We start from the raw sequence: 21,678 nt of genomic DNA, 5'->3' as shown, positions 1-21,678 counted from the left end.
TAGAGTTGTGTGAAGTGGTGGGGATTCAAATTGAAGTGGCCGAGCATCTTGGTGCATTATCTCCAATCGAGGTGATGAGGACAGCTCGTAGAAGATGTAGTTTTAGCCCAACAGAATAAAGAGCAAGTAATAAAGGTCTCACCATGCCTTTCTGAGTGTGGGTGCATGTAGGTGTGTGTGCACCAACTATATCGTGTATTTCCATCTTTCCATAACAAAAAGATTAATCCTTGCAAGAAGATTTCAGATAAGAAAATATGACGCATTAGAGAGGAGATTATCCGCATTTAACCAACTTAATTGCAATGATAATCCTACTAGTCCTCTTAGTTATGCTAAAGTTAAAGGAAAAGAGAAGATGGAGAAATTAATGGAGAAACCTCTTTAAACAGAAGTTGATTGCAGAAGAAACTACAAGGAATTCGGTACAAAGAACACGATAAAAGGTGGATTCCTTACCAATGAGCAACTGATCTGAAGAATATTTAGCCATTCAACGGGAATGATCGTAGATCGTAGGATCTGAACACCAATGGAGAAGTCAATATCCCTTTTTCTGATAACATATTGACTTTTGATTAGCACTGGTAATGAGAAACGGTCAAGTGGTATCACGGAGCAGACATAATTCTCTGCACCTTTGCAGCGTCCCTTCAACGTCACCGAAGGCCAGCACAGAAGGATGGCAAATAAAATAAAATATAAGATAATTAATGAGAAGAGGACAACATAGCATATGGATTTACATCAAAAAAGAGAGAAAAAAGGCATATTAGATGAATTCTGCTATTATTGGAATTTTGTTCTCTTAAACACCCTCAAGGTTAAGAGGTCCTTCTTAGATGCACATGGAGGAGGAAGAGGAACTCATCTCGGTAGAAATGAGATTACTAGGAGGTAAAAATCTAGGGAAGAGAGGGACTCGGCAATCAAGGCTTGGTTTTGATACATCCAAGGCTCGTTTGATTCCTTTTTCTTTCATTCATCAGGGTGGAGTAGAACTGCTTCGTCTCTTGGTCCGCCAAAAGGATAAAAAGATGGAATCTCTTTTATGGTCACAGGGGTCATTTTCTCGCCAATATCACACATTTGAATCCTGATAGCAATGGCTGCAGAAGTTACAGCTTCCATCAGTGCCTGCTTGCAAGTCTGATACCTTTCAGTCTATAGTTAAAAGGGACGCATCATCTGCACCTTATCGCTAAGTGGGGTCGCACAAGGTGATGGCCTCATGGCCGGAATAGAAGCAGATCCCCATGCAGACAATCTCTTTTATGGATTTTGTACCGAGGGAAAAGCGGAAAGGGAGGCCAATATGGATGGGGAAATAGGAAAGGACGTGTGCAAGTAGCTGTGGAAGAGACAACGGAATATAGGTGAACTGGGACTACGGAGCATGAGGGGTAGGGCCGCATACTTCGCACCAAACGAAGGCACCTTTCATTCTTGGCTAGGATGAAGGGGAAGCGGCATCCAAAGAAAAGAAAAGAAAAGAAAAAATTTGAAGGAAAACATAAAAAAAGCAAAGTGTTGGTGTGTAAGTTATGCTAAATGATTCCCTCTAGTGTGCTCATGGAGGGCAAATTATTGGATTTTTTTTCTCTCTTTTGTTGCCACTCATGACGAAGAAAAGATCTTTTTCCATTGTTATTTTTTTTCTGAAACCAGTGGAAATGGATTTTATGCCCTTTTCATATAAAAATAGTAAAAGATTTGATTGAAATTAGAGATTTCAAATGAAGTGCGTGAGATATATTTTGAAATGAAAACCAGGAAAGTTTTTATGGTCCATCATAGGCATCTCTTGGAACTTTCAAATTTAGCAAATGAATGTACTGCCGACCCGCAAAACTTTAATATAAAATAAATGAAGTGGGGTGCTCCGGGGAAATGATAGAATAACCATGCAAAAAGCCATGGGAGAATTTCAAAGCGCGTCACAGCATCTAAAGCAACTCTGGAATTCGAGCTGATGAGGCTACTTTTTTTTATATTAACATGTTGTGAGATTCTAGATTATTTCACGAGATAGGTAGCTAGAAACTTCACTTTTGGGCATGAGAGAAGGGACCGTTTCATCCAAGTTAGGTGGAAAAGATTAGACATAGGACAACTTGTATGAGGGCCCATCCACCAGTAAATTTGGATAGCTATGTAAATACGAAAAAAATTAAATAACATATTTCGGCTATTTTTTTTGATAAAAATTTTAAATTACTATAAATAGTATTAGAGCAGACTTACTATATAGACCAATGTAAACTAGAGAGCATTGCAACAAAGGCTCATTTGGGTGACAATTGACTGGTTATGGTTTTTGTATTTAGATTTGAATGAATAAACGCGTATGAGATAGGACTATCCAAGATCTATTTAATGCATAACCGATGTAGGATTAAATCATACCTATATAGGTGCTCACACCGTGGTATATGCACCTTGTGTCTCTATCGAGACGATTATTTTCAAAGAAAAATATAATTGATGCACCAATAAAGAAAGGTATATCTAGTGATTTCTCTCCGAAAAACATTAATATCATTTTTAAAACTAATCGGAGTTTTGATAGTAACTTAGTTATTGCAGCAAGTCCTCTACCACTAAAGTTGCAGAAATTTGTTCTAAGATTCTAGTAGGCTGAGAAAATATATTTAACATTTTGTTTCCACTTAAATAAACCATTGTCGAGTCATAGCCAATAAAAATCTACTACATATTATTTACCAAAGAAAAGAAAAAAAAAATCTATTACACATCCAAGGTGTTAAAATTTTCAATAAGATAGCACATGACTAAAACATAAGCAAATAGTTTTTTCTCCAAAAAATATAGTTTCTTGTTCATAGTCACTATCAATACTTTATTTAAAATTTTGGTCATGTATGTGTTTTTGGTTGTTAACTGTTAGATTGCAACACACTGTACTAAGGCCCCGTTTGGTAGAGCCTTTGGTGGGCTAGAAAGCTTCTCATTCTCCAAAAGTACTTTTGGATGGAATAAGGATGTTTGATTAAAAAAAACGGAAAGCTGTTAATTTTTGCCAGAAAGTTGAAAACATTTACTTGGGAGAAGATCTAAAATAGAACTTTTTCGAAAAAGTACTTTTAGTATGCGTCAGAAATCTGCAGGAGCCCCAACAAACAAGAAACCCTAATCGGCCTTAACTTTCTTCCTTGTCACGTAATCAAGGTATTATTTCTTTCTTTCATTTATTTATTTATCATTTTGATTTTCGTTTGAGGTGAGAATTTTGTGGCTTATTTCTTCATTTTTTCAAAAATTAGTTCCTAAAAGTATTATATTAATATAACTATAAATATTATATTATATTACATTATATCATAATACATTGATATGTTATATTATATAATATCAACTTATGTTATATTATTATGCTATAGTATGCAATATTATATTAACTATATTAGAATAATAGTATATTATATTATATTATAGTAATATTATACTATATCATATATTTATGTATTAATATATCTTATATTTTATTATGCTCTATTGTATAATACTATGTAATATTTTTTATGGTCATTTTATCATACCAAAAGTATTTTTCAGTTTATTTTCTAAATATATATTAAAATTTCACGGTATTTTAGAAATATAGTTATCAAAAATAAATATTTTTTTATAAAAACTTTACTTCAAAAAATTCTACTTTAAAAGTTCGATTTCTGAAAACTCTATTATATCAAATGAGGCCTAAATGTAAGATCCAAGATCGATAGTCAAGGAATTGCACATTCGGACAAGAATATTCTTGTAACAACGCGCATTTGGCAATGATTAGAGCATAAAAATGAACTTGGATTGTATAGATTTTGAGATAAATGTTACTAAATACTAATAACGTCCTTTCTTCCTTCTATCTTTTCAGTACAAGCAACTTGACAAGGCTAACACGACCCCATATCCCAGCAGCACTTTAACCTCTCAGCCGCCCAAAATCCTGGGGAAATCACGCTACGATCAATAAACTTGGACTCATGTCGCAAGTTGGCCATGTCTTTACACCAAGTAGCGTGGTCCCAAATAGCGTACATCGAACCAGCCACGTCATCTCTCAAGCAAAGAGAATCCGACGTACTAAACTACCTTGCAATGTCACAATATGAGAAATTTGTGTTCTTGCATAAGCAAGCAACCAGCTGCTGCATGACGCATTCTAGGACGAAGAGGACATGTACCATCATCCTGTGCATATGTACTATAAAAATATCGGAAGAAAGAGAATCTTTATATCTTGTGATACAATTATAATAGTACTTATATCAATATTTATAGCCAAACAATATAGCTTTGTGAGAAATATCAATTATACTTGGACTAGTATAGTCACAATGATAAATATGCTTAACATTGCTCCTCAAATTTAAAAGCCTCAAAGTAGAACCGAACTTGAGTTTGGAAACCAAATCATAAAAGCATCTAGATAAGTATGCTTTGGAAAAAAAAAAATATCAACGACCTAATCAACTGATGTGACTGAAAGAAGTCGTACTGTACCACAAGCAATGTGTTGATGCACGGAAGGACAATCATTTTGGATATGTTTAGTATGCCTATAAAAAATATCGTTGCGGGCAATTTGGATAGTATTTTGATTGTCATAGTAAAGAATGGTGGTGCTAGATGTTTAATTCCTACATCCTCCAACAACCAATGTAACCAAATAAGCTCCTGAGTAGCACGTGCGATGGCACGATACTCAGCCTTAATATTGGATCTGACCTTAACTGTTTGCTTCTTGCTTCGCCAGGAGATAAGAGAATCTCCCTGTAACGAAGTATGTATCAGTATGATTACCCACCTAATTAGCATCCGAGTGTGCACATAAGTCAAGAGATGAGTGTACAGAAAATGGAGATAGCGAAATAATATATCCTTAATGTAACAAAGAATGTGGAGTACAACTGCATATTGGGTAGTGCGCGGTGCCGATAAAAACAGATTAATAAGATGAATGGCATGCGCAATGCCAGAATGGGTGACAATCATATAAATTAAAATCCTAACCAATCACTAATATAGAGTAGCATCACTAAGTGGTGCATCATCAAGAGAAGAGAGTTTAGGGTTACGCTCTAAAGGAGCGGGAACGGTTTTATTATCAGCCAAACTAGCTCTGGAAATCAAATCCGAAGTATATTTAGTCTAGGAAAAATCATATTCATTAGGACCAAAGGAGACCTTAAGATAGAGAAAATAACTATAAGGACCAGGATCTTTCATTGCAAAATATTGATTGAGAAACTGTTTAAGAAAATATATATAGTAAAAATATGTACGTCAATAATATATAACCTAACAATGCGGCTGGAAAGGAAATATTAATCATACCTAGACTAGTTTAGTAACAATGATAACTATGCACAACATGTACAATGAATATGTCCTGTAATTCAATCCAACTTTTTTTTTTTTACTAATCGCTTTTTGTCTAGCTTTAACATCTTTAACACAACCCCGCCATCTTTTTCTAAAGCTTTATTTGTTTCTCGCATCGAATCATCCACAGAATGTAAGCGACAAACAGCACACAGACTTGCTAAGCTTGCGACACCTAGAAACCGTTGTATGGTAATAATCGAATAAAAGAGTAATGCAAAGGGAACAGCCAAAGGACCTTATCCTCCATAGGCGTCTGGGGATTCTCATCTCTTCCTCAAAAATATAAAAATATAGGCCTGGACTAGAGTAACGACTCATGACTGAAAACTAAAATGGCTTCGATGAGAGGGGAACAAGATGATGAGAGCTCGTGGTTGGGCACGGAATCTTAGCATGGGGAGTGTAAAACAGGAAACAGGAAGGCAACGTAAGAGTAAAATAAGGTTGGTGCATGTGGATGGCATTATCATTAGAGTATAGAGACGGACCGTCCGCGCTGGAACTCGCGTGGAGATGCAGCAGCAGTAGTTTGTGGCCAATGGAGTTGAAGTGTTTTGATTGCCTCTGCTTTGTTCTGCTGCTCGGCAATCATAGGACTTGGCATCGTGCGACCCATATCTCTTAAAGAAACAGCTTGCTTGCTTTATCCTGTGATTCCCAGGTGGTAATGAGAGTGGGATGGTCGACACGCAAAGTGGTGCCACTACAACCAAATTTTTAATAATTTTGCAGTGTAACAGTATATAGCTAGCTTATCTTATCAAGAGCCCCATACTTTGTTTCATAACTGGGAGAGAAATAAAGTCAGACATGGATGGATGGCGTTCCTGCATGGGTGGGGCTAGGGCAATCCGTTTGCAGCATATCAAACACTGCATTTGAATTCTTTAATGAAAAATAATTTATAGATTGTCTCCTTATATAAAAAGGGAGTGTTACCATGAGGATTTGAATGTGGACACCTTCGTAGTGAAGTTATGAAGAATGCCAACCAGTTGAGCTAAAACTCCATGTTCATTACATGGAACTCTCCTAGATAGCTCCTTTGCTTGATACAAAATTTTACGAGCTAGACTCCTGTTGTTTTCTTTTTTTCTTCTAAATTTTGTAAAAATAAATTAAAGCTAAAAAGATGACCCTTAACCTAGAAGAGTGATGAGTAATCATCTCGCTGCTGTTCAGCAATATTAAAAGGAAAATTGTTTGATAGGTGATGCCGAATAGATGATTTGCACTAATATAAAAGGTCTCTGCATTGTATCATAGACAAGATGGGATTGCCTACCCGGTCCAATATTGTGACAATAAATTGGCTAGCCTTGAAGGGAGCTTAGATGTATATCTATGATATAATCAAACATATATACATAAAGCACTTGGAATATAGTACATTAGGGGTTCCATTGAGCTGCGGAAAGAATCTCCGGTGGCAATCATGTAAAGGATACTTTATTCATTCAAAAGGTGATCATTTGTGCAGTGCAATAGATCATGGGGACAAAACCAAATTCACCATATATATATCCAGTCTGCTCTCTTTTATTTATTTGTTTAAGTAAGAAAGAATCCCGTCGGCTCTAACTCTCACAAAAAATTGAAGCCTTAACTAATGCTTCTTAGTCAGCTACAAGAGATACAATATATACAAAACTTGCACCACTTTAAGAATGGATGGTGCTATAATTTCTCCAATAATTTTCTCAAAATTGGTCTTGTTGGAGTGTTGCATGTAAGGTTTGCAATCTCAATATAGGATCTGATATCATACCATGTTGGTACGTCCGATATGGAAGTCTGGTCGTTATACTAAGAGACTTGATACACCCTTTGGGTCGAATCTCAGTCCGATACTATAGTATGATATGGGACAATATGCATTGGTATAGTGATCCCAGCTACAAGAATGTTCAAATACCCCTTCATGTTATGCAACGATAGGATTCATGTTTCAAATATCTTGGTAAAACTAACTAGAATTATATGATGATATATTGATAAAGGGAATATCTGAGAAAGGTATTAATTGTAGGGCGATAGGGGAAAGGAACAAAAGCATGAACACAACAACACGGTCACTTGCACAAGAGTATTCTCTTCTATTTCTTTCCTATTCCCTTGTGGCAGATGATGACTGAAATGCATTACCAGTGAAATATCTATTTGAATAATAGATAGAGGGCAAGGGATAAAATCCAATGGCCCTGTGCATCACACCATTTTCCGAGTGGAACTTGAGGTATGGAGGAATGTATGAGACAAGATAATTTTGAATATATGATGAGATTCTGAGGATTTGCATATCATTCTTTTTTTACAAATTTCTTTCTGCACAGTCTCTTCAATCGATCATTTTAACTTTAATGGAGAACCCTGCTTCCATCTACAATGCTTATCTCCAAAACATACCAATCATACAGCCCAAGAATCATGGAGCATGATTTTGACCATAAGAGATTCTTGAAGATTATGCAACAATTCAAAAACTTTCCTTGTTGGTCAGAAGCATGCACCCCAAGAATCATGGAGCATCATGTTAACTAAGAGATTCTTGCACATTGTGCAACAATTTAAAAAATTTTCTTATCGGCGAGAATTCATGCAGCCCATAAATGATAGAGCATCAAGTTGACTAAGGAATTCTTGCGTATTGTGCAACTATTCAAAAATATTTCTTTACATTATGCAATAGTCTAGAAAAGCACATCTTATCTGTAAATCATCCTTTATTTTTTCATCCTCTAATGTAGATCTTGTGTATTATAAATTTACAAGCAATGGACGAATAATATGTGGCCTTTTATCTCAAATATCTAGCCTCAATAATATTTTTTTAGCTTCAATTTCCAAAGCTCCCACGTTTGGTTGATGCCGTGCAACTAATGACTTGCCCTTCTGGGATGTTCAGGATTCAACTAAGGGAGGTATTGCTATTAAAAAATATATTAAAGAGCTGCACCTTCGCCGTGGAATCATTCTCTTTTTGGAAAGCGTAATATTTTAAAAATTATGTTACGTGCACACCAACGGTCGTCTTGCCATGCGGCAAGAGGATGTTTATCGGTTTAACTTGCGAAATTTATGGGCAAACGTGATATATATTTTAGATATTTTCTAAATCCCCAACAATTCTACCAAATCTTGGATTTTGCTCTCAGAATTTTAGAATAAATAAGCGAAGAGATCTCTTTCACCCATGAGATCATCGCATCCATTCATATATATTTATCTACGGGCTATTTGGTTCTTCTCCATGACCTCAATTTCCGTGCTGCGAGTGCAAGCATGGTTATAGAAAACAATATTTTGAATAGTTCATAATATGTTTTTGCATCAAATAGTGTGCATTATGATTCATCTAGAACACTGCCCTAAATAATTCAGATGAATTTCTATATGAAGTGATCATATTTAAATTATCAACTCTAGAGCAAAAAGAAGATCTGGCCATGGGTGGGCACAAAAAGTAAGAAGATAACACAAGCTGTGATAGAACTGACCTCACGAGCTCATGTTTTTTAAGTTTTTCCTTGGTTTCCTGCCTGCATATGGTTGCAATACTCCATCCAAGTTAAGATTTAGGTGTTATTGCAATAACAATTGTTATCATGTGTGACCCGTGCGGGCGTGTGTTTAGTTCCACATCGATTATTCGCTGGATAGATCTTGGGTACTTATACAGGATCAAGAAACCTAAATAATACCTTCCGGCTAGCCATTTTGGATGAGATCCTGGGTTGTTACATCATGCAAGATAGATATGAAATATTTTGCTATGTAGTTACCATTTGGTTTGGATTGTATAACCCTTTACCACTTTAAGCAAGAGATAAGGTTCGATTCTGAAGGGCATCGACTGTTGCCTCGCCTCGATTATTCTAAATTTTGGTTTAGTGAGTAATTAGTTGGTCCGCTTTGGGGCTCGAACCCTGGCTTGGATGAGTGAGGTGGGTATAGCGTAGTAGAAGGTGGGGAATAGCCCTCCAAGAATTTATAGAAGTTATAAAAGAAAAACTGCCAGGCAGCTTGGTTTGCTTGGTCATGCCGGACAAACTGCTTCATGGGATGTTGGATTTTTTTCTTTCGAGATCTCTCCCTCCCTCCCTCCCTCTCTCTCTTCTTCTTAATTAGCAATGTATTTTAGCATTGATGGTTGGGATTGTATGGAAAATACTTCATGAGTGAGGAAGACTGCCTTTAAGAGGCCTATATTTAGGAAGTTTAGAAAGATTTTAAAGGTTTCTTCTTGATATTTTTCACTTTGAGAATGATCTTGGTCCTAATACAATCAATTGAGATGTCAATTTTTTTATTTTCTGACTATTTTAAACATATGTTTTTTCATTTTTCTTGCTAGAAGTTGCTTTTCTATCCAAATTATAAAAAAAAAATCGAATGGGAAAAGCTTCATATGTTTTTTCTTTCTCTAGATTTTTCTTTTCTACCATCTAATGTAGAGCCTAAAGTAGACGGCAAGGTGTGGATATATGACCAATTATATAGCAATCATGTATAGGGAGGAGGTAGCATCTAAAACCTATTATCATAGAAAATTTATTTTCTGTCTTTTCTAAAACCATGGTGTGCTATATAGGTCCGAACTGGACAGTATAGAGCATACCGTATTGTGCTGATTTGGGTGGCATATCGATATTCGGAGTACCAAAAAACTCAATACCGTATCATAGTGACATCGTACTAGTATGGCACCGATATGGGGTCTGGTACCGAGACAGCGAATCTTGCCTGAAACTTTATTCATAATTTATTTTCCATATATCAAAATGCGAAAGTGTAAAGAATATTGAATTATAACGAAATGACCAACGTTGTCCAGATTTAGGGTATCTGCGGAGATTGATATTTTCAAAATAGAAAATGAATCGCTTAGTTTTGTGCCTACTTCTTATTTATTTATTTACTTCCAAATCCATCTTTATGGATGCTAAGAGACCTATTATGTTTGTTCCTCTCTATATTTCTTTTAGGAGGTCCATGAATCATAAATTCATAATACACTGTAGACCACTATAAGACCAATTAAAAGTGGACCATATTGAGGGGGAAAAACTAACCACTGAATGCAATATAATTACAAAGGAAGTTGTTTCATCTGCCCATCGAAGGTTCATAATTTGATTTTTGCGTATACCAGGATGCAGACTATAAAGAAGAATGACTTTAAAAATGAGTTAATATGGCGAATATTATTTCCTAAAAATTAAGCTCTGAAGAAGTAATGATGTCAAAGTAGGAAGTTGAATTGCTCGAACTTTTTGTGACATGATACCATCTATCAGTCTTTCTGATATGCTAACTAAGGAAGGACGAATTCACTTCTCTCTTTTATCTTATCGTATTAGGAGGATGGACTAATGGCAGTAGACTACAATGGCTTGCCTTCATATTTGCACATGGCTTGACCCCTGCAATTGGGCATATATTGCAAAGTTCAACAAACAGACCATACATTGCAGGTTGTGATAATCAATCAGAAATATGTAGATTTTAGGAAGCTCAGAAATTTATTTATTCATGTTTGCAAGTATTATATAGTCTGGACTGTTATGCTGCATGAATTAATTGTTTGGTTTTTCCCTAACTTGGCCTTTTAACACTCAAACATGACTTTACCTCCAAACTTGTTTCTCAATCTTATACTTTCTGATGGCAAAAAATATAGAATCACAGCTTCTTTTCCTCTCTTCTAGATATTCGATTGTATACGATTATCCTATAATAGTATTTTTATGTATTTTGATATTGGAGATATTCCTTCCTTGCACCTACGAAGATTAAGTATGCTATCCAAAAGCATTCTTGTAAGATCATTAATTATCTAGCAAATAGATGGAAAAAAGTGCAAGGGGGCATGTGTTTTCTCGCATCAAAGTTTGCGATGGAGAGGGCTTGGGTACGTAAGCAGGACGAAGGACTAAGATTGGTAACCTTCTAATGAGCCCTTCTTAGATGAGATTCTAAGTAGATCTGTTCACGGGCCGGACGGCCTTTCTGGCCTACTCGAGCCTAAAGTTTTTTGGGCAGGCTTTTAGGCCTGCTTGTGCAATTTGCTTACTTCAAAGTTTTCAGCAGCACAGTAGATGAGTTACATTTATTGTCATTGTCATTCTTTCTAAGAAAATATGTACTTACAACGTGCTTAGCATCTAAGAAGCAACACCACCGCATATTGCTTTTCTAAGATTCTTGCAGAATAAGGTTTTCTTTATAACCTTCTGAAAGAAAAGTTTTCTGTATAGGTGTCTCGTACAGGGAATGTTCTATTCGCATGCTTTCATGCTTCGTTGTTGATGTTAGTTATGATTTTTATATTTGATTCTTTTATTTTAAATTTCTCATGGGAAGCAAGCTCGATCACCTTTTGTCCATCTTACTTTTTTGGTGGCATAATGTTCTCCAGCATAATGCTTCATGGGGAATGTGCAGGTAATAACTATTTTTCGACTACAAAATATTGTTGGGAGTTGGATATGATTTCTGCGGAAACATTCAGAAGTTCAGCATATGGTTTTCTAGTCAAGGATGGTTGCATTTTTTTTTATCAAGTCAAGTTCGAGCTTGAATACTAAGGCTGAATGATTTCGAATCGAGTTTCGAGCCTATGTATTTGGAATTTAGTCGAGCTTAAAGCTCTAGCTACTCAGCTCGGCTCAAAGCTCTAGTCACCGATTTGGGTGCCGAGGTTACAAATGTTGTTCCTGTGATAGTGAGCAATGGGGCATCTGAGTGATCTTCTGTACAGGAGGAGAAGATCTCTTATTCATACATTTGGGAGATTATGAATTTTTCAGGGTTACAGAAGCCTACCTACTCCAAGGATTTTGAAGCAGGCAGACTCAACTGGTAAATACGTTTTTTTTTCGAAGGAAATGGAGGAAGCAAAGTGCTTCCCCCAGCTATATTAAAGGGAACAGAATTTACAAAGCAGGAAGAACAAGATTACAAAGTATCAAAACAAGCAGCAGAGCTGAACACTTGAAAGCAACAGGTTACAACCAAGAACAATAAGTTGCCTAGGAATTATCTCGTCAGAAGGGAGGCAAAAAGACCCCGCATAGATTGGTAGTTGTCTTTGGTTTTCTGATCAGAAAACCACTGAGTAAAAGAGAGCAGGGCTTTTTGCAGGGTCGCATTGATGGAACATTGTTTCCGAAGAAAGACATGCACCTGAATTCCTTTCCAACTAGAGGTGCCAGCAAACGGCCATTGCCAACTGGTCCCAACCTTTTCCAAAACGCCATTTCCTCCATGCTGCCCATAGATCCTTGATATCCTTTGGCCAACCTGCTGAGTTTTGAGGGCAAACCATAAGCTCTTAGCGAAAGAACATTTGATCTACTGGTAAATACTAGTTCACTTGTATCCTTGATATCCTTTACCAGTTCTCTTGCTGAACTGGTAAATACATGCACATTGTTCCTTTTGTCTCCAGCAAATTATAACTACTGTAACAATGATGATTGGCATGCAAGTTCATTTAATTTGGAGATCAACATGGTAGCCATATCTTTATAGATCAAAGATAACCCTAGGCCGAGAATCTCAATGATTAGTTGAAGTGTGTCAAATCAATCTTAATAAGAACAACAACAACGATAACTGCTGCTGCTTTCTCATCTGCTAACTTTCGCGACGAATCTTTTGAGAGAATTGATTCACAATTGGACTCACTTGGTTGCTGCTGCTCTTGGTCTATCATCCAGAAACCGTTAAATTCCATTGCTTGCTAGCTAGTATATTATATACAGATGTTTAGTTTTGCTTTATCTTCATATTGATTTTTAATTTATCTACGTTAACTACCCTAGTTTTTCCTAGTTTAGAATCATAGCTTCTGCTATAACCTACATCCTCCTCTTTTGGGCAGGCAGCATAACACGTAACGGTAGTAGAAGTTTTTGAAGATCAACGTACCAGGACCATGCTACCAATCCTTCACTACCAGAAAACACGCGTACAGTGACGGGAAATTAGTGACGGACCGTTATCAGTTACTATTTGTGACGGATTAGTGACCGACAGAAATTTGGTCACCGTGGTGTAAACTTAGTGACCGTTTAGTGACAGACCGGTCACAGAATGCGCGGGTAGGATGGGCGCCAAACCTTAGTGACCATCATAGTGACGGGGTATCTGTCAGCAATATGATAACCAAAATTGCAACCAGACAGTGACAAATGCAGCCATCACAAATATAGTAACCCTAGTATTTATAAATTTTTAAAAGATTATTTTTGGCAGTAACAGATTATTGACAAAAATTTCTGTCACCAAATTTAATTTTAATTCCAAAAATATTAAAAATATTATTTTTGAGTAAACCTAAATTAAAAGAAAAGATAAAAGGAGGAATATCCAAAATGAAACTAAGTGTGCCGGCCGTTCCGCCCAAATTTTTTCGATAATCCAAATTCCAATCGCTCTCTATAAAACTCAAATTTCTTCTTCTCATTTTAAAATCTCATGGTGTCGGCCATGACCCATTTACACCCCTATTGCAAGTTTCCTGCTTTATAGAATTTTTTTTACCATGCTTTATAGTTCAAAAATATTTTTGCCTTGCAAGTCCCGTCCAATCAGCCTTATAAATAAAAAATAATTTGATATGAAATTTGGCTTGCAAACCGATTTAGCCCAAATCAGCCTTAGATATACAATTTGGCTTGCAAACCGACTTAGCCCAAATCAGCCTTAGTGGCTTGCAGACCCACTAAAGATCCCGATTGAGTTAGGGATTTGGCATTGCGTTCCCATCTCCTCTCCTCTCCTCCACCTCCCGCCTCTCCTCTCCGGCTCCCTCTTGCCGACGATTTTTGCCTCCCCGTCGGCGGCGACCACGGCACCTGATGCCTCCCGATCGCGGCTACATCACCTCGTCGACGCCCCCCTCCTTCTTGCTCGTCGGAACCGGTTCTTCCCGGAGGTAAGCCCTATCCTACCGAGGGTTTGATTATTTCTTTGCTCGGCGGCGCCTGTGTTCATCTCCTTCCCAGCCAGGACTAAACGTGTGGCTACATCACCTCGTCGACGCCCCTCTCCTTCTTGCTCGTCGGAACCGGTTCTTCCCGGAGGTAAACCCTAACCTACCGAGGGTTTCCTTATTTCTTTGCTCGGCGCCTGTGTTCATCTCCTTCTCACCCGGGACCAAACGTGTGGCTACATCACCCCGTTGACGCCCCCCTCTTTCTTGCTCGTCGGCTAGGGTTTTCAAAACCCTAAACCGGTTCTTCCCGGAGGTAAACCCTAACCCCATTTCCTTTTACCCCATGATAACAAAATAAAAGAAATGAAGAAGAGGAAGAGGAAGGGGGAAGGAACCTGCCGAGGGTCTCCCCCTGTGGATTCGGCGCCGCGCTTGATCGCCGTGCCTTTCGATTATATACATGATCCTGTGTTTGCATCTATTTGTGTTCATCTTGATCTAGTTTAAAGGGATCATTAACTCGATTGAAGGTCTTGTACTCATTTTCCTGTTATTTCCCATGATTTAGGGCTGAAAAGTTGTATCATCGTTCCAGTTTCCCATTTCTTCGCTCTGTTATGCTGTGAATTTATATGTATGTAGGTGTTCTTCTGGTTAGTAAATGCATCTATTTGTTACTCTGCTGATAGAATTAGAATTTTCAAAATTTTAATTGCTACTTTGATTTATGTTCTCCTTGTTGTCCATTTGCAGTCCAACTTGCTTGAGTGGAGAGACTTGTCTAAAATAAGCTCTGTTTAAAAAAATCTTAAACCCATTTGCCAGCTCTGTTGTAATTTCATATGAAAATAAGCTCATGGATTTTAGATCTTTGATGGTTTCTTCTGTCAGCTATGTTGTAATCTTAAATTAAGCTCATGGATTTTAGAACTTTGATGTCTAAAATAAACCTATTTGCCAGCTCTGTTGTAAATTTAAAATAAGCTCTGTTGAAAAATAAGCTGTTGTAATTTTGAGGGTTGATGGGTTGGGATTATGTAAAGTTCATGGATTTTAATTTTTTCGTCATGTTATTCATTTTTACAATCATTGTTCATCTGCAAGGAATAATGGAAAGTGGTGGAAAGTGGTGTTGCTTCATAGTTGTGACTTATTTCCAGTGTGCAATCAAGAAGCTGGTCAAAAAGCTTGCTAAGAAGTACCATGCTTTCCTAGCATCAGAGGCGATCATGTATATTGACATTTGTTCTATGTGAAGCAGATAGTATTCCATATGTAAATTTGGATGATTTGACTTGTATTCCTTGTCTTTGTAAAGATTAAATGCTTTTTGAATATTGCTGGTATTAGATGAATGAACAGATAACTTGTAAAGGTTAATTCCTTATGTTCAGCTTTTTGTAAAGATTGAATGCCTTTTTAATGTCAATGATGCTGGGACAAGATTGAATGACTTATTTTTGTCATGCTTATGATAACTTCTCATCTTCATAATATCATACCAGTTTTTGTTTCTTTTACATTTTTTACGATCTTGCCTTTCGTGTTTTTAATGGTTCGGTTTTTCTTATGTTGTTTTCTTTTTTTATCATCTCTCTAATATTTTCTAGGCTTTCTTATGTTGTTTTATTTTTTTGATTTTTAGAGGAACTATGTCAGTTGATCGTAATTGGATGTACCACCGACTTAGTGAAAATAGTTATATAAGAGCTGAGTTCTGTGATGGAGTTAAAGGGTTCCTTGAGTTTGCATTTACTCAGTTAGAGTATTGTAGTGGTGATAAGATTAGATGCCCTTGTATAAGATGTGACAACCAGAAATTTCTTAACCGTGATACGGTCAATGTTCATCTGTTGAGAAAGGGATTTACACCGGGATATTCAACATGGTTTGCACATGGGGAGTTACTTGATGCAGTTGCTCCTGTAAGTACAAGTGCAGTAGAAGCATCCACATCAATGGATGTTGGTTGTGAACATGGTCAGCAATATAGAACCATGGTGATGGAAGCTATGGGTCCAGAAGAGGAACTTCATTTGAGAAGTGCATTTGAAGTTAATCATGAGGAAGAGCCAAACAAGGATGCTGCAGATTTTTATTCTTTGTTGAAAGATGCAGAAGTACCTTTGTGGGAAGGGTGTAAAAAACACTCTAAGTTATTTGCTATTAGTCAATTATTAAATTGCAAGTCTGAATTTAATATGAGTATATCTTGCTATGATCGAATCATGAAAATAGTGAAGAATATGTTGCCGGAAAGTGAGAAGCTGCCCTCTGATTTCTATCAATCAAAGAAGATGCTTCGGAAGTTGGGGTTGGAGTATACAAGTATTGATGTTTGTGAGAATAATTGTATGCTATTCTATAAGGAAACAGAGAATTTGATTGAGTGTACTATTTGTGGTCATCCTCGTTATAAACTCAGAAGAAATGATGGTGGTGGTAGAAGAAAAGATGTTCCTTATAGAAGGTTGCGATATCTTCCAATAACTCCAAGACTTCAGAGGCTTTTTATGTCAAGCAGAACGGCTGAACTCATGTCATGGCATGTGAAGGGAGGTGATTCAGATGAGATGGTGCATCCTGCTTGTGGGGAGGCTTGGAAGCACTTTGACCGCATTCATCCATCCTTTTCTACCGAGCCTCGTAATGTTAGACTTGGGTTATGTACGGATGGATTTAACCCCTTTAGCCAATCAGCTCGTCCTTATTCTTGTTGGCCAGTTTTCGTAACAGTTTACAATCTTCCACCATCAATATGTATGAAACGACCCTACATTTTTCTAAGTTTAGTCATTTCTGGACCTAAGAGCCCTAGCAAAAGTATTGATGTCTTGCTTAGGCCTTTGATTGATGAACTTAAAATATTATGGGAAGTAGGGGTCACCACTTATGACATCTTTAGAAAAGAGAATTTTCAAATGAAGGCAGTTTTATTATGGACTATCAATGATTTTCCTGCATATGGCATGCTTTCAGGATGGAGTACGCATGGAAAGTTGGCCTGCCCGTATTGTATGGAGAACTCAAAAACATTTACACTACAACATGGTGGGAAGACTTCTTTTTTTGACTGCCATCGTCAATTCTTGCCCATGGATCATGCATACAGATACCAAGTTGATAGTTTCTTCAATGGTAGAATAGAGACAGACCCCCCACCTCGTCGACTGTCTGGTGAGGAGTTGAAAAATAGGATCTCTGCTTTGCCTAATATAACTTTTGGTTTGAAAGCTCCTAAGCACACCATTCCTGGATTCGGTAAAGATCATAATTGGGTGAAAAGGAGCATATTTTGGGAGTTGCCCTATTGGCATACACTACTTATTCGACATAATTTAGATGTCATGCATATTGTTCGGAATGTGTTTCTCAATATATTTTACACTTGTATGGATGTAAAAGGGAAGACTAAAGATAATGTGAAAGCAAGGCAAGATTTGGAGTTGTATTGCAAGCGTCCTAAGTTGAGGATTCAATTTGTTAATGGAAAGCTAGTTAAGCCTCCAGCTTCCTATGTATTGTCCAAAGACCAAGCAATGGAGGTCTGCGAGTGGGTGAAAGGGTTAAGACTGCCTGATGGATATGCTTCAAACATATCGAAGTGTGTTAACCTGGATGATTATAAGTTTTACGGGTTAAAAAGTCACGATTGTCATGTTTTCATGCTGAGATTGCTTCCAATTGCATTCCGTGAAGTATTGCCAGCACCAGTGTGGGATGCATTGACAGAATTAAGCTGTTACTTTAGAGATTTATGCAGCACAACTTTGCGTGTCCAAGATATGGAGGTTCTTGAGAAAAATATTGTGGTAACTCTCTGTAAACTTGAGAAGATATTCCCTCCTGCATTTTTTGACTCAATGGAGCACTTACCTGTTCATCTAGCTTATGAAGCTAAGGTTGGGGGGCCCGTGCAGTACAGATGGATGTACCCTTTTGAAAGGTAACAATTTCTGTAAATCCATTAATATAGTTTCTTTGTATCCATTAAATTTGAGAAATTAACATATTAATTTTATTTATAGGCTTATGCATGATATAAAGCAGAAGGTAAAGAATCGAGCATCGATTGAAGGTTCTATTGTCGAGGCTTACATCATAGAAGAAATATCAATTTTCTGTTCGCATTATTTTGAGCCTTCTATACAAACGAGGTTAAATCAAGTTCCCCGTAATGAAGATGAAGGGGAGTTTGATCTCGTGGATCGTCTATCCATTTTTACTCATCAAGGTCGACCTTTTGGAAAACCTTCTGCAAGGCATTTGACTACTCAGGAGTTTAATGCTGCTGAGTTATATGTTCTTCTTAATTGTGTGGAGGTTCAACCTTTTGGAAAGTAAGTTACACAAGTACTTAATTATAATCATGCTTAAAAATGCATATGGAGTACAATATATGTGATTATAGCTTTTGTCTTGTAGGTATTTTGATGATTATATCCGGCAATCTTGTCCAAATATAAGCCAAATTGATTTGGAAAGACGACGCGAAATGGAGTTTCCGGCTTGGTTTAGATCATATGTGAGCTGTAAATTCATAAATATAATAATAAATTAGACTTTCACTTGATTTATTCTTACGATATTATTTTTATCATGCTAGGTTAATGACAGTAAAAATCATGTTGATGGGCGCTTAAAGGACCTATCATATGGCCCTGGGAATAAAGTTAAATGTTATAAAGGCTACTTTGTGAATGGGTACAGATTTCACACCAAAGAATATGGAAAGGATAAAAGAACCTTCAACAGTGGTGTGTGCATTAAGGGAAGCAGTTACAATGACTTTGAGAGTGACTATTATGGGATGTTGGTTGACATTATCGAGTTAGACTATTCTGGGATTGGTAATAAAGTAGTGTTATTCAAATGTGACTGGTATGACAGAGATAAGGGTATGAAAGTGCATCCTCAACATGGCCTTGTTGAGATCAATTACAAACTAAGACTTCCAACCAATGATCCGTTTGTATTAGCTCAACAAGCACATCAAGTGTTCTATACTGGTTACCCAGGTAAGAAGAAGAATCGAAGATTGTGGTGGGCAGTAATTAAGACAAAAGCTAGAGGTAGGTTCCTTCCTAGTGGGACAGAAGAAAATTTTTCTGATTTTTATCAAGAAGAAAACTACAGGATTCCTATCCCAATCTCGATGACAGATGAGCTTGATGACCCAGACATTTTGGTTGGTGTTAATAGAGATGCAGAAGATATTGATGCAGCAGAAATTGAGTTGACAACTAACCAAATGGAAGAGGATCTTGAGGATGAAGAAGAAGATTTTGAAGATGAACAAACTGAGGAAGAGGAGCATGAGGCTGAGGAAGATTAAAATACAACATGCATATTTATGAATGCTAATATAACTAATTTTAGACTTATAAATTATAGTTGTGCAGACATGAGAAAGAGCAAAGGGAAAGCAACAGGTCCACTGATTGTTCTTTACTTTGATTGAATTTGTTGACATTTACATTGTGAAATAACTATAACTTTTTATTGTTGTGCAGTTATGGCCAAGAAAAAAGGGAAAGCAATAGGTAATGGAAAAGCAGCTTTAATACTGGCTGCTACTCAAGTTCCTCCTCAACCTCCTAGGTTGCCTGAGCGTGTCGAGGAATGTCATGATGATGATGATTACATTCCTGATGGGGACATGATTGAAGAGTTGGATGCAAATGAAGAAATAAATGATGAAGAAATGAATGGTGCAGTGCAAAATCATGAGGATACAATGAATGAGGATCAGATGAATGATGAACTTGGAATTGATCCAAGACAGAGCAATGGCCGAGAACCAACCCTTAAAGCCCCTGTTGATGCAAATGGAAAAGTGATTGTTAGGTGCAAAAGAGGAATGTATGAAAATATCACTTTCTTATATCACTAATTTGAATTTATGTGTTTGTTGCATTTAAAGTATTTAATTTATTTTCTAATGAATATTTTTTAAATTGCAGGTTTCTTGATTATGAGGTCAGTCACAAAGCTGTTGCTATCATGCGCCAATTTTTCAATGGTCCGTGGTTGTCATGGAGGGAGGTCCCTACACATGCTAAAGTTGGAATGTGGAACAAATTTGAGGTGATGTAATTAATTTATATTTCTTATCATTAACTTTTGCCCTTAGCAAATAGTAAGTCTGATTACTTGCGATCTATATATTGTTAGGAGATACACACAATTCTTCCAGGACAATTGCATCATGTGCATCAAGTTTGGAACAAGCATTGTCAGCGACAATTGACAACCTCATTAGGGAGGGTCAGAAGCCAAAAGCTTCTGGAAGCAAAAGGAGATTTAAATAAAGCCCGTGATAAACCCCCTAATTGGATCTCTAGAGAAAATTGGAATAAGCTAATTGATATTTGGATCTCCCCAAAATGGAAGAAGAAATCAGAAGCTAACAAAAATAATAGAAACACCATGAAGAATGGTAGCATCTCTAAACACTGTGGAGGATCAATCACATTTGTCAATTATGACGAACGATTGGTACATATCTTTATTCAATTAGATTTCTATAATAATTTTTATATTATTGTTCAATCATCTTAAATTAGCCCATTATATGTTAATGAATTTTTTCTTTTCTCTTTTGTAGAAATTAAAGTTACGTAGGGAGCCAACAATAGTTGAATCTTTTAATCGGACTCATAAGACAAAGCAAGGCATGGGAGGATATGTAGATAAGAGAAGTGAAGCTGTCATGGTAAGTATAATTTTTTTATAATTCATAAATATTATTGAGCTTGCTCATGTTTATCTCTTGTTTGATCCACCATAATGTTTTTCTCTTCTTTTAAATCAACTGGCAGGCAAAGTATTCAGCTGAATACTCCAAAAAATATGGTGATGCCTCCACCTCAGATGCTCCTCCACGTGATTATGACTTGTGGTTTGAGGCAACTGGTGTCCCAACTCATGGCCATGTCTATGGCTTTAGTCCCCTAGAGGATCTCACTGGAATTATTGGGCAATCATCATCTGCTTCCACCTCTACAGGTCAAGCTCCAGAGCTGTACACTCATGAAGACCTTCTACGTATTCTTGAGCAGGAAAAGAAAAAATGGCAAGAGGAGGTTCTTCAAAAGATGAGAGAAGAGATTGGTTTTGGACCAAGGCATGCAGATCGGGGGAGTAATGGTGATTCTGGTTCTGCTGATCATGCTTCATTATAATTGTTTTTGCCTTAGATGATAGGTCTTTGCATTCCTAGGAGGAATGAAATCTCTGTTGATCTTTATGACATATTTTTAGACTTTGATTTTGATGGATTCAGGACATGTTGATGCCAATTTTGAATGACATTTAAAATGACTTTT

General features: G+C 36.9%; 2 protein-coding genes across 2 annotated transcripts; both read left to right on the top strand.

Annotated features, from left to right (window-relative positions):
• Positions 1-16,002: 16,002 nt before the first annotated feature.
• Positions 16,003-19,685, top strand: LOC120110055. The gene is made up of 4 exons (XM_039123998.1): positions 16,003-18,296; positions 18,379-18,690; positions 18,776-18,875; positions 18,957-19,685. Exons 1-4 carry the CDS (start codon positions 16,003-16,005, stop codon positions 19,683-19,685), a joined length of 3,435 nt encoding a protein of 1,144 aa, XP_038979926.1.
• Positions 19,686-19,839: 154 nt separating this feature from the next.
• LOC120110179 lies at positions 19,840-21,678 on the top strand. The gene is made up of 5 exons (XM_039124419.1): positions 19,840-20,212; positions 20,314-20,437; positions 20,525-20,848; positions 20,958-21,065; positions 21,172-21,678. The coding sequence occupies exons 1-5, from the start codon at positions 19,866-19,868 to the stop codon at positions 21,532-21,534; spliced, it is 1,266 nt and encodes a 421-aa protein (XP_038980347.1). The 5' UTR covers positions 19,840-19,865; the 3' UTR covers positions 21,535-21,678.

This window comes from Phoenix dactylifera, chromosome 3, assembly GCF_009389715.1.
Source record: "Phoenix dactylifera cultivar Barhee BC4 chromosome 3, palm_55x_up_171113_PBpolish2nd_filt_p, whole genome shotgun sequence".
Taxonomy (NCBI): domain Eukaryota; kingdom Viridiplantae; phylum Streptophyta; class Magnoliopsida; order Arecales; family Arecaceae; genus Phoenix; species Phoenix dactylifera.
The sequence above is the reverse complement of the archived record's forward strand: the minus strand, read 5'-3'. Positions and strand labels throughout refer to the sequence as shown.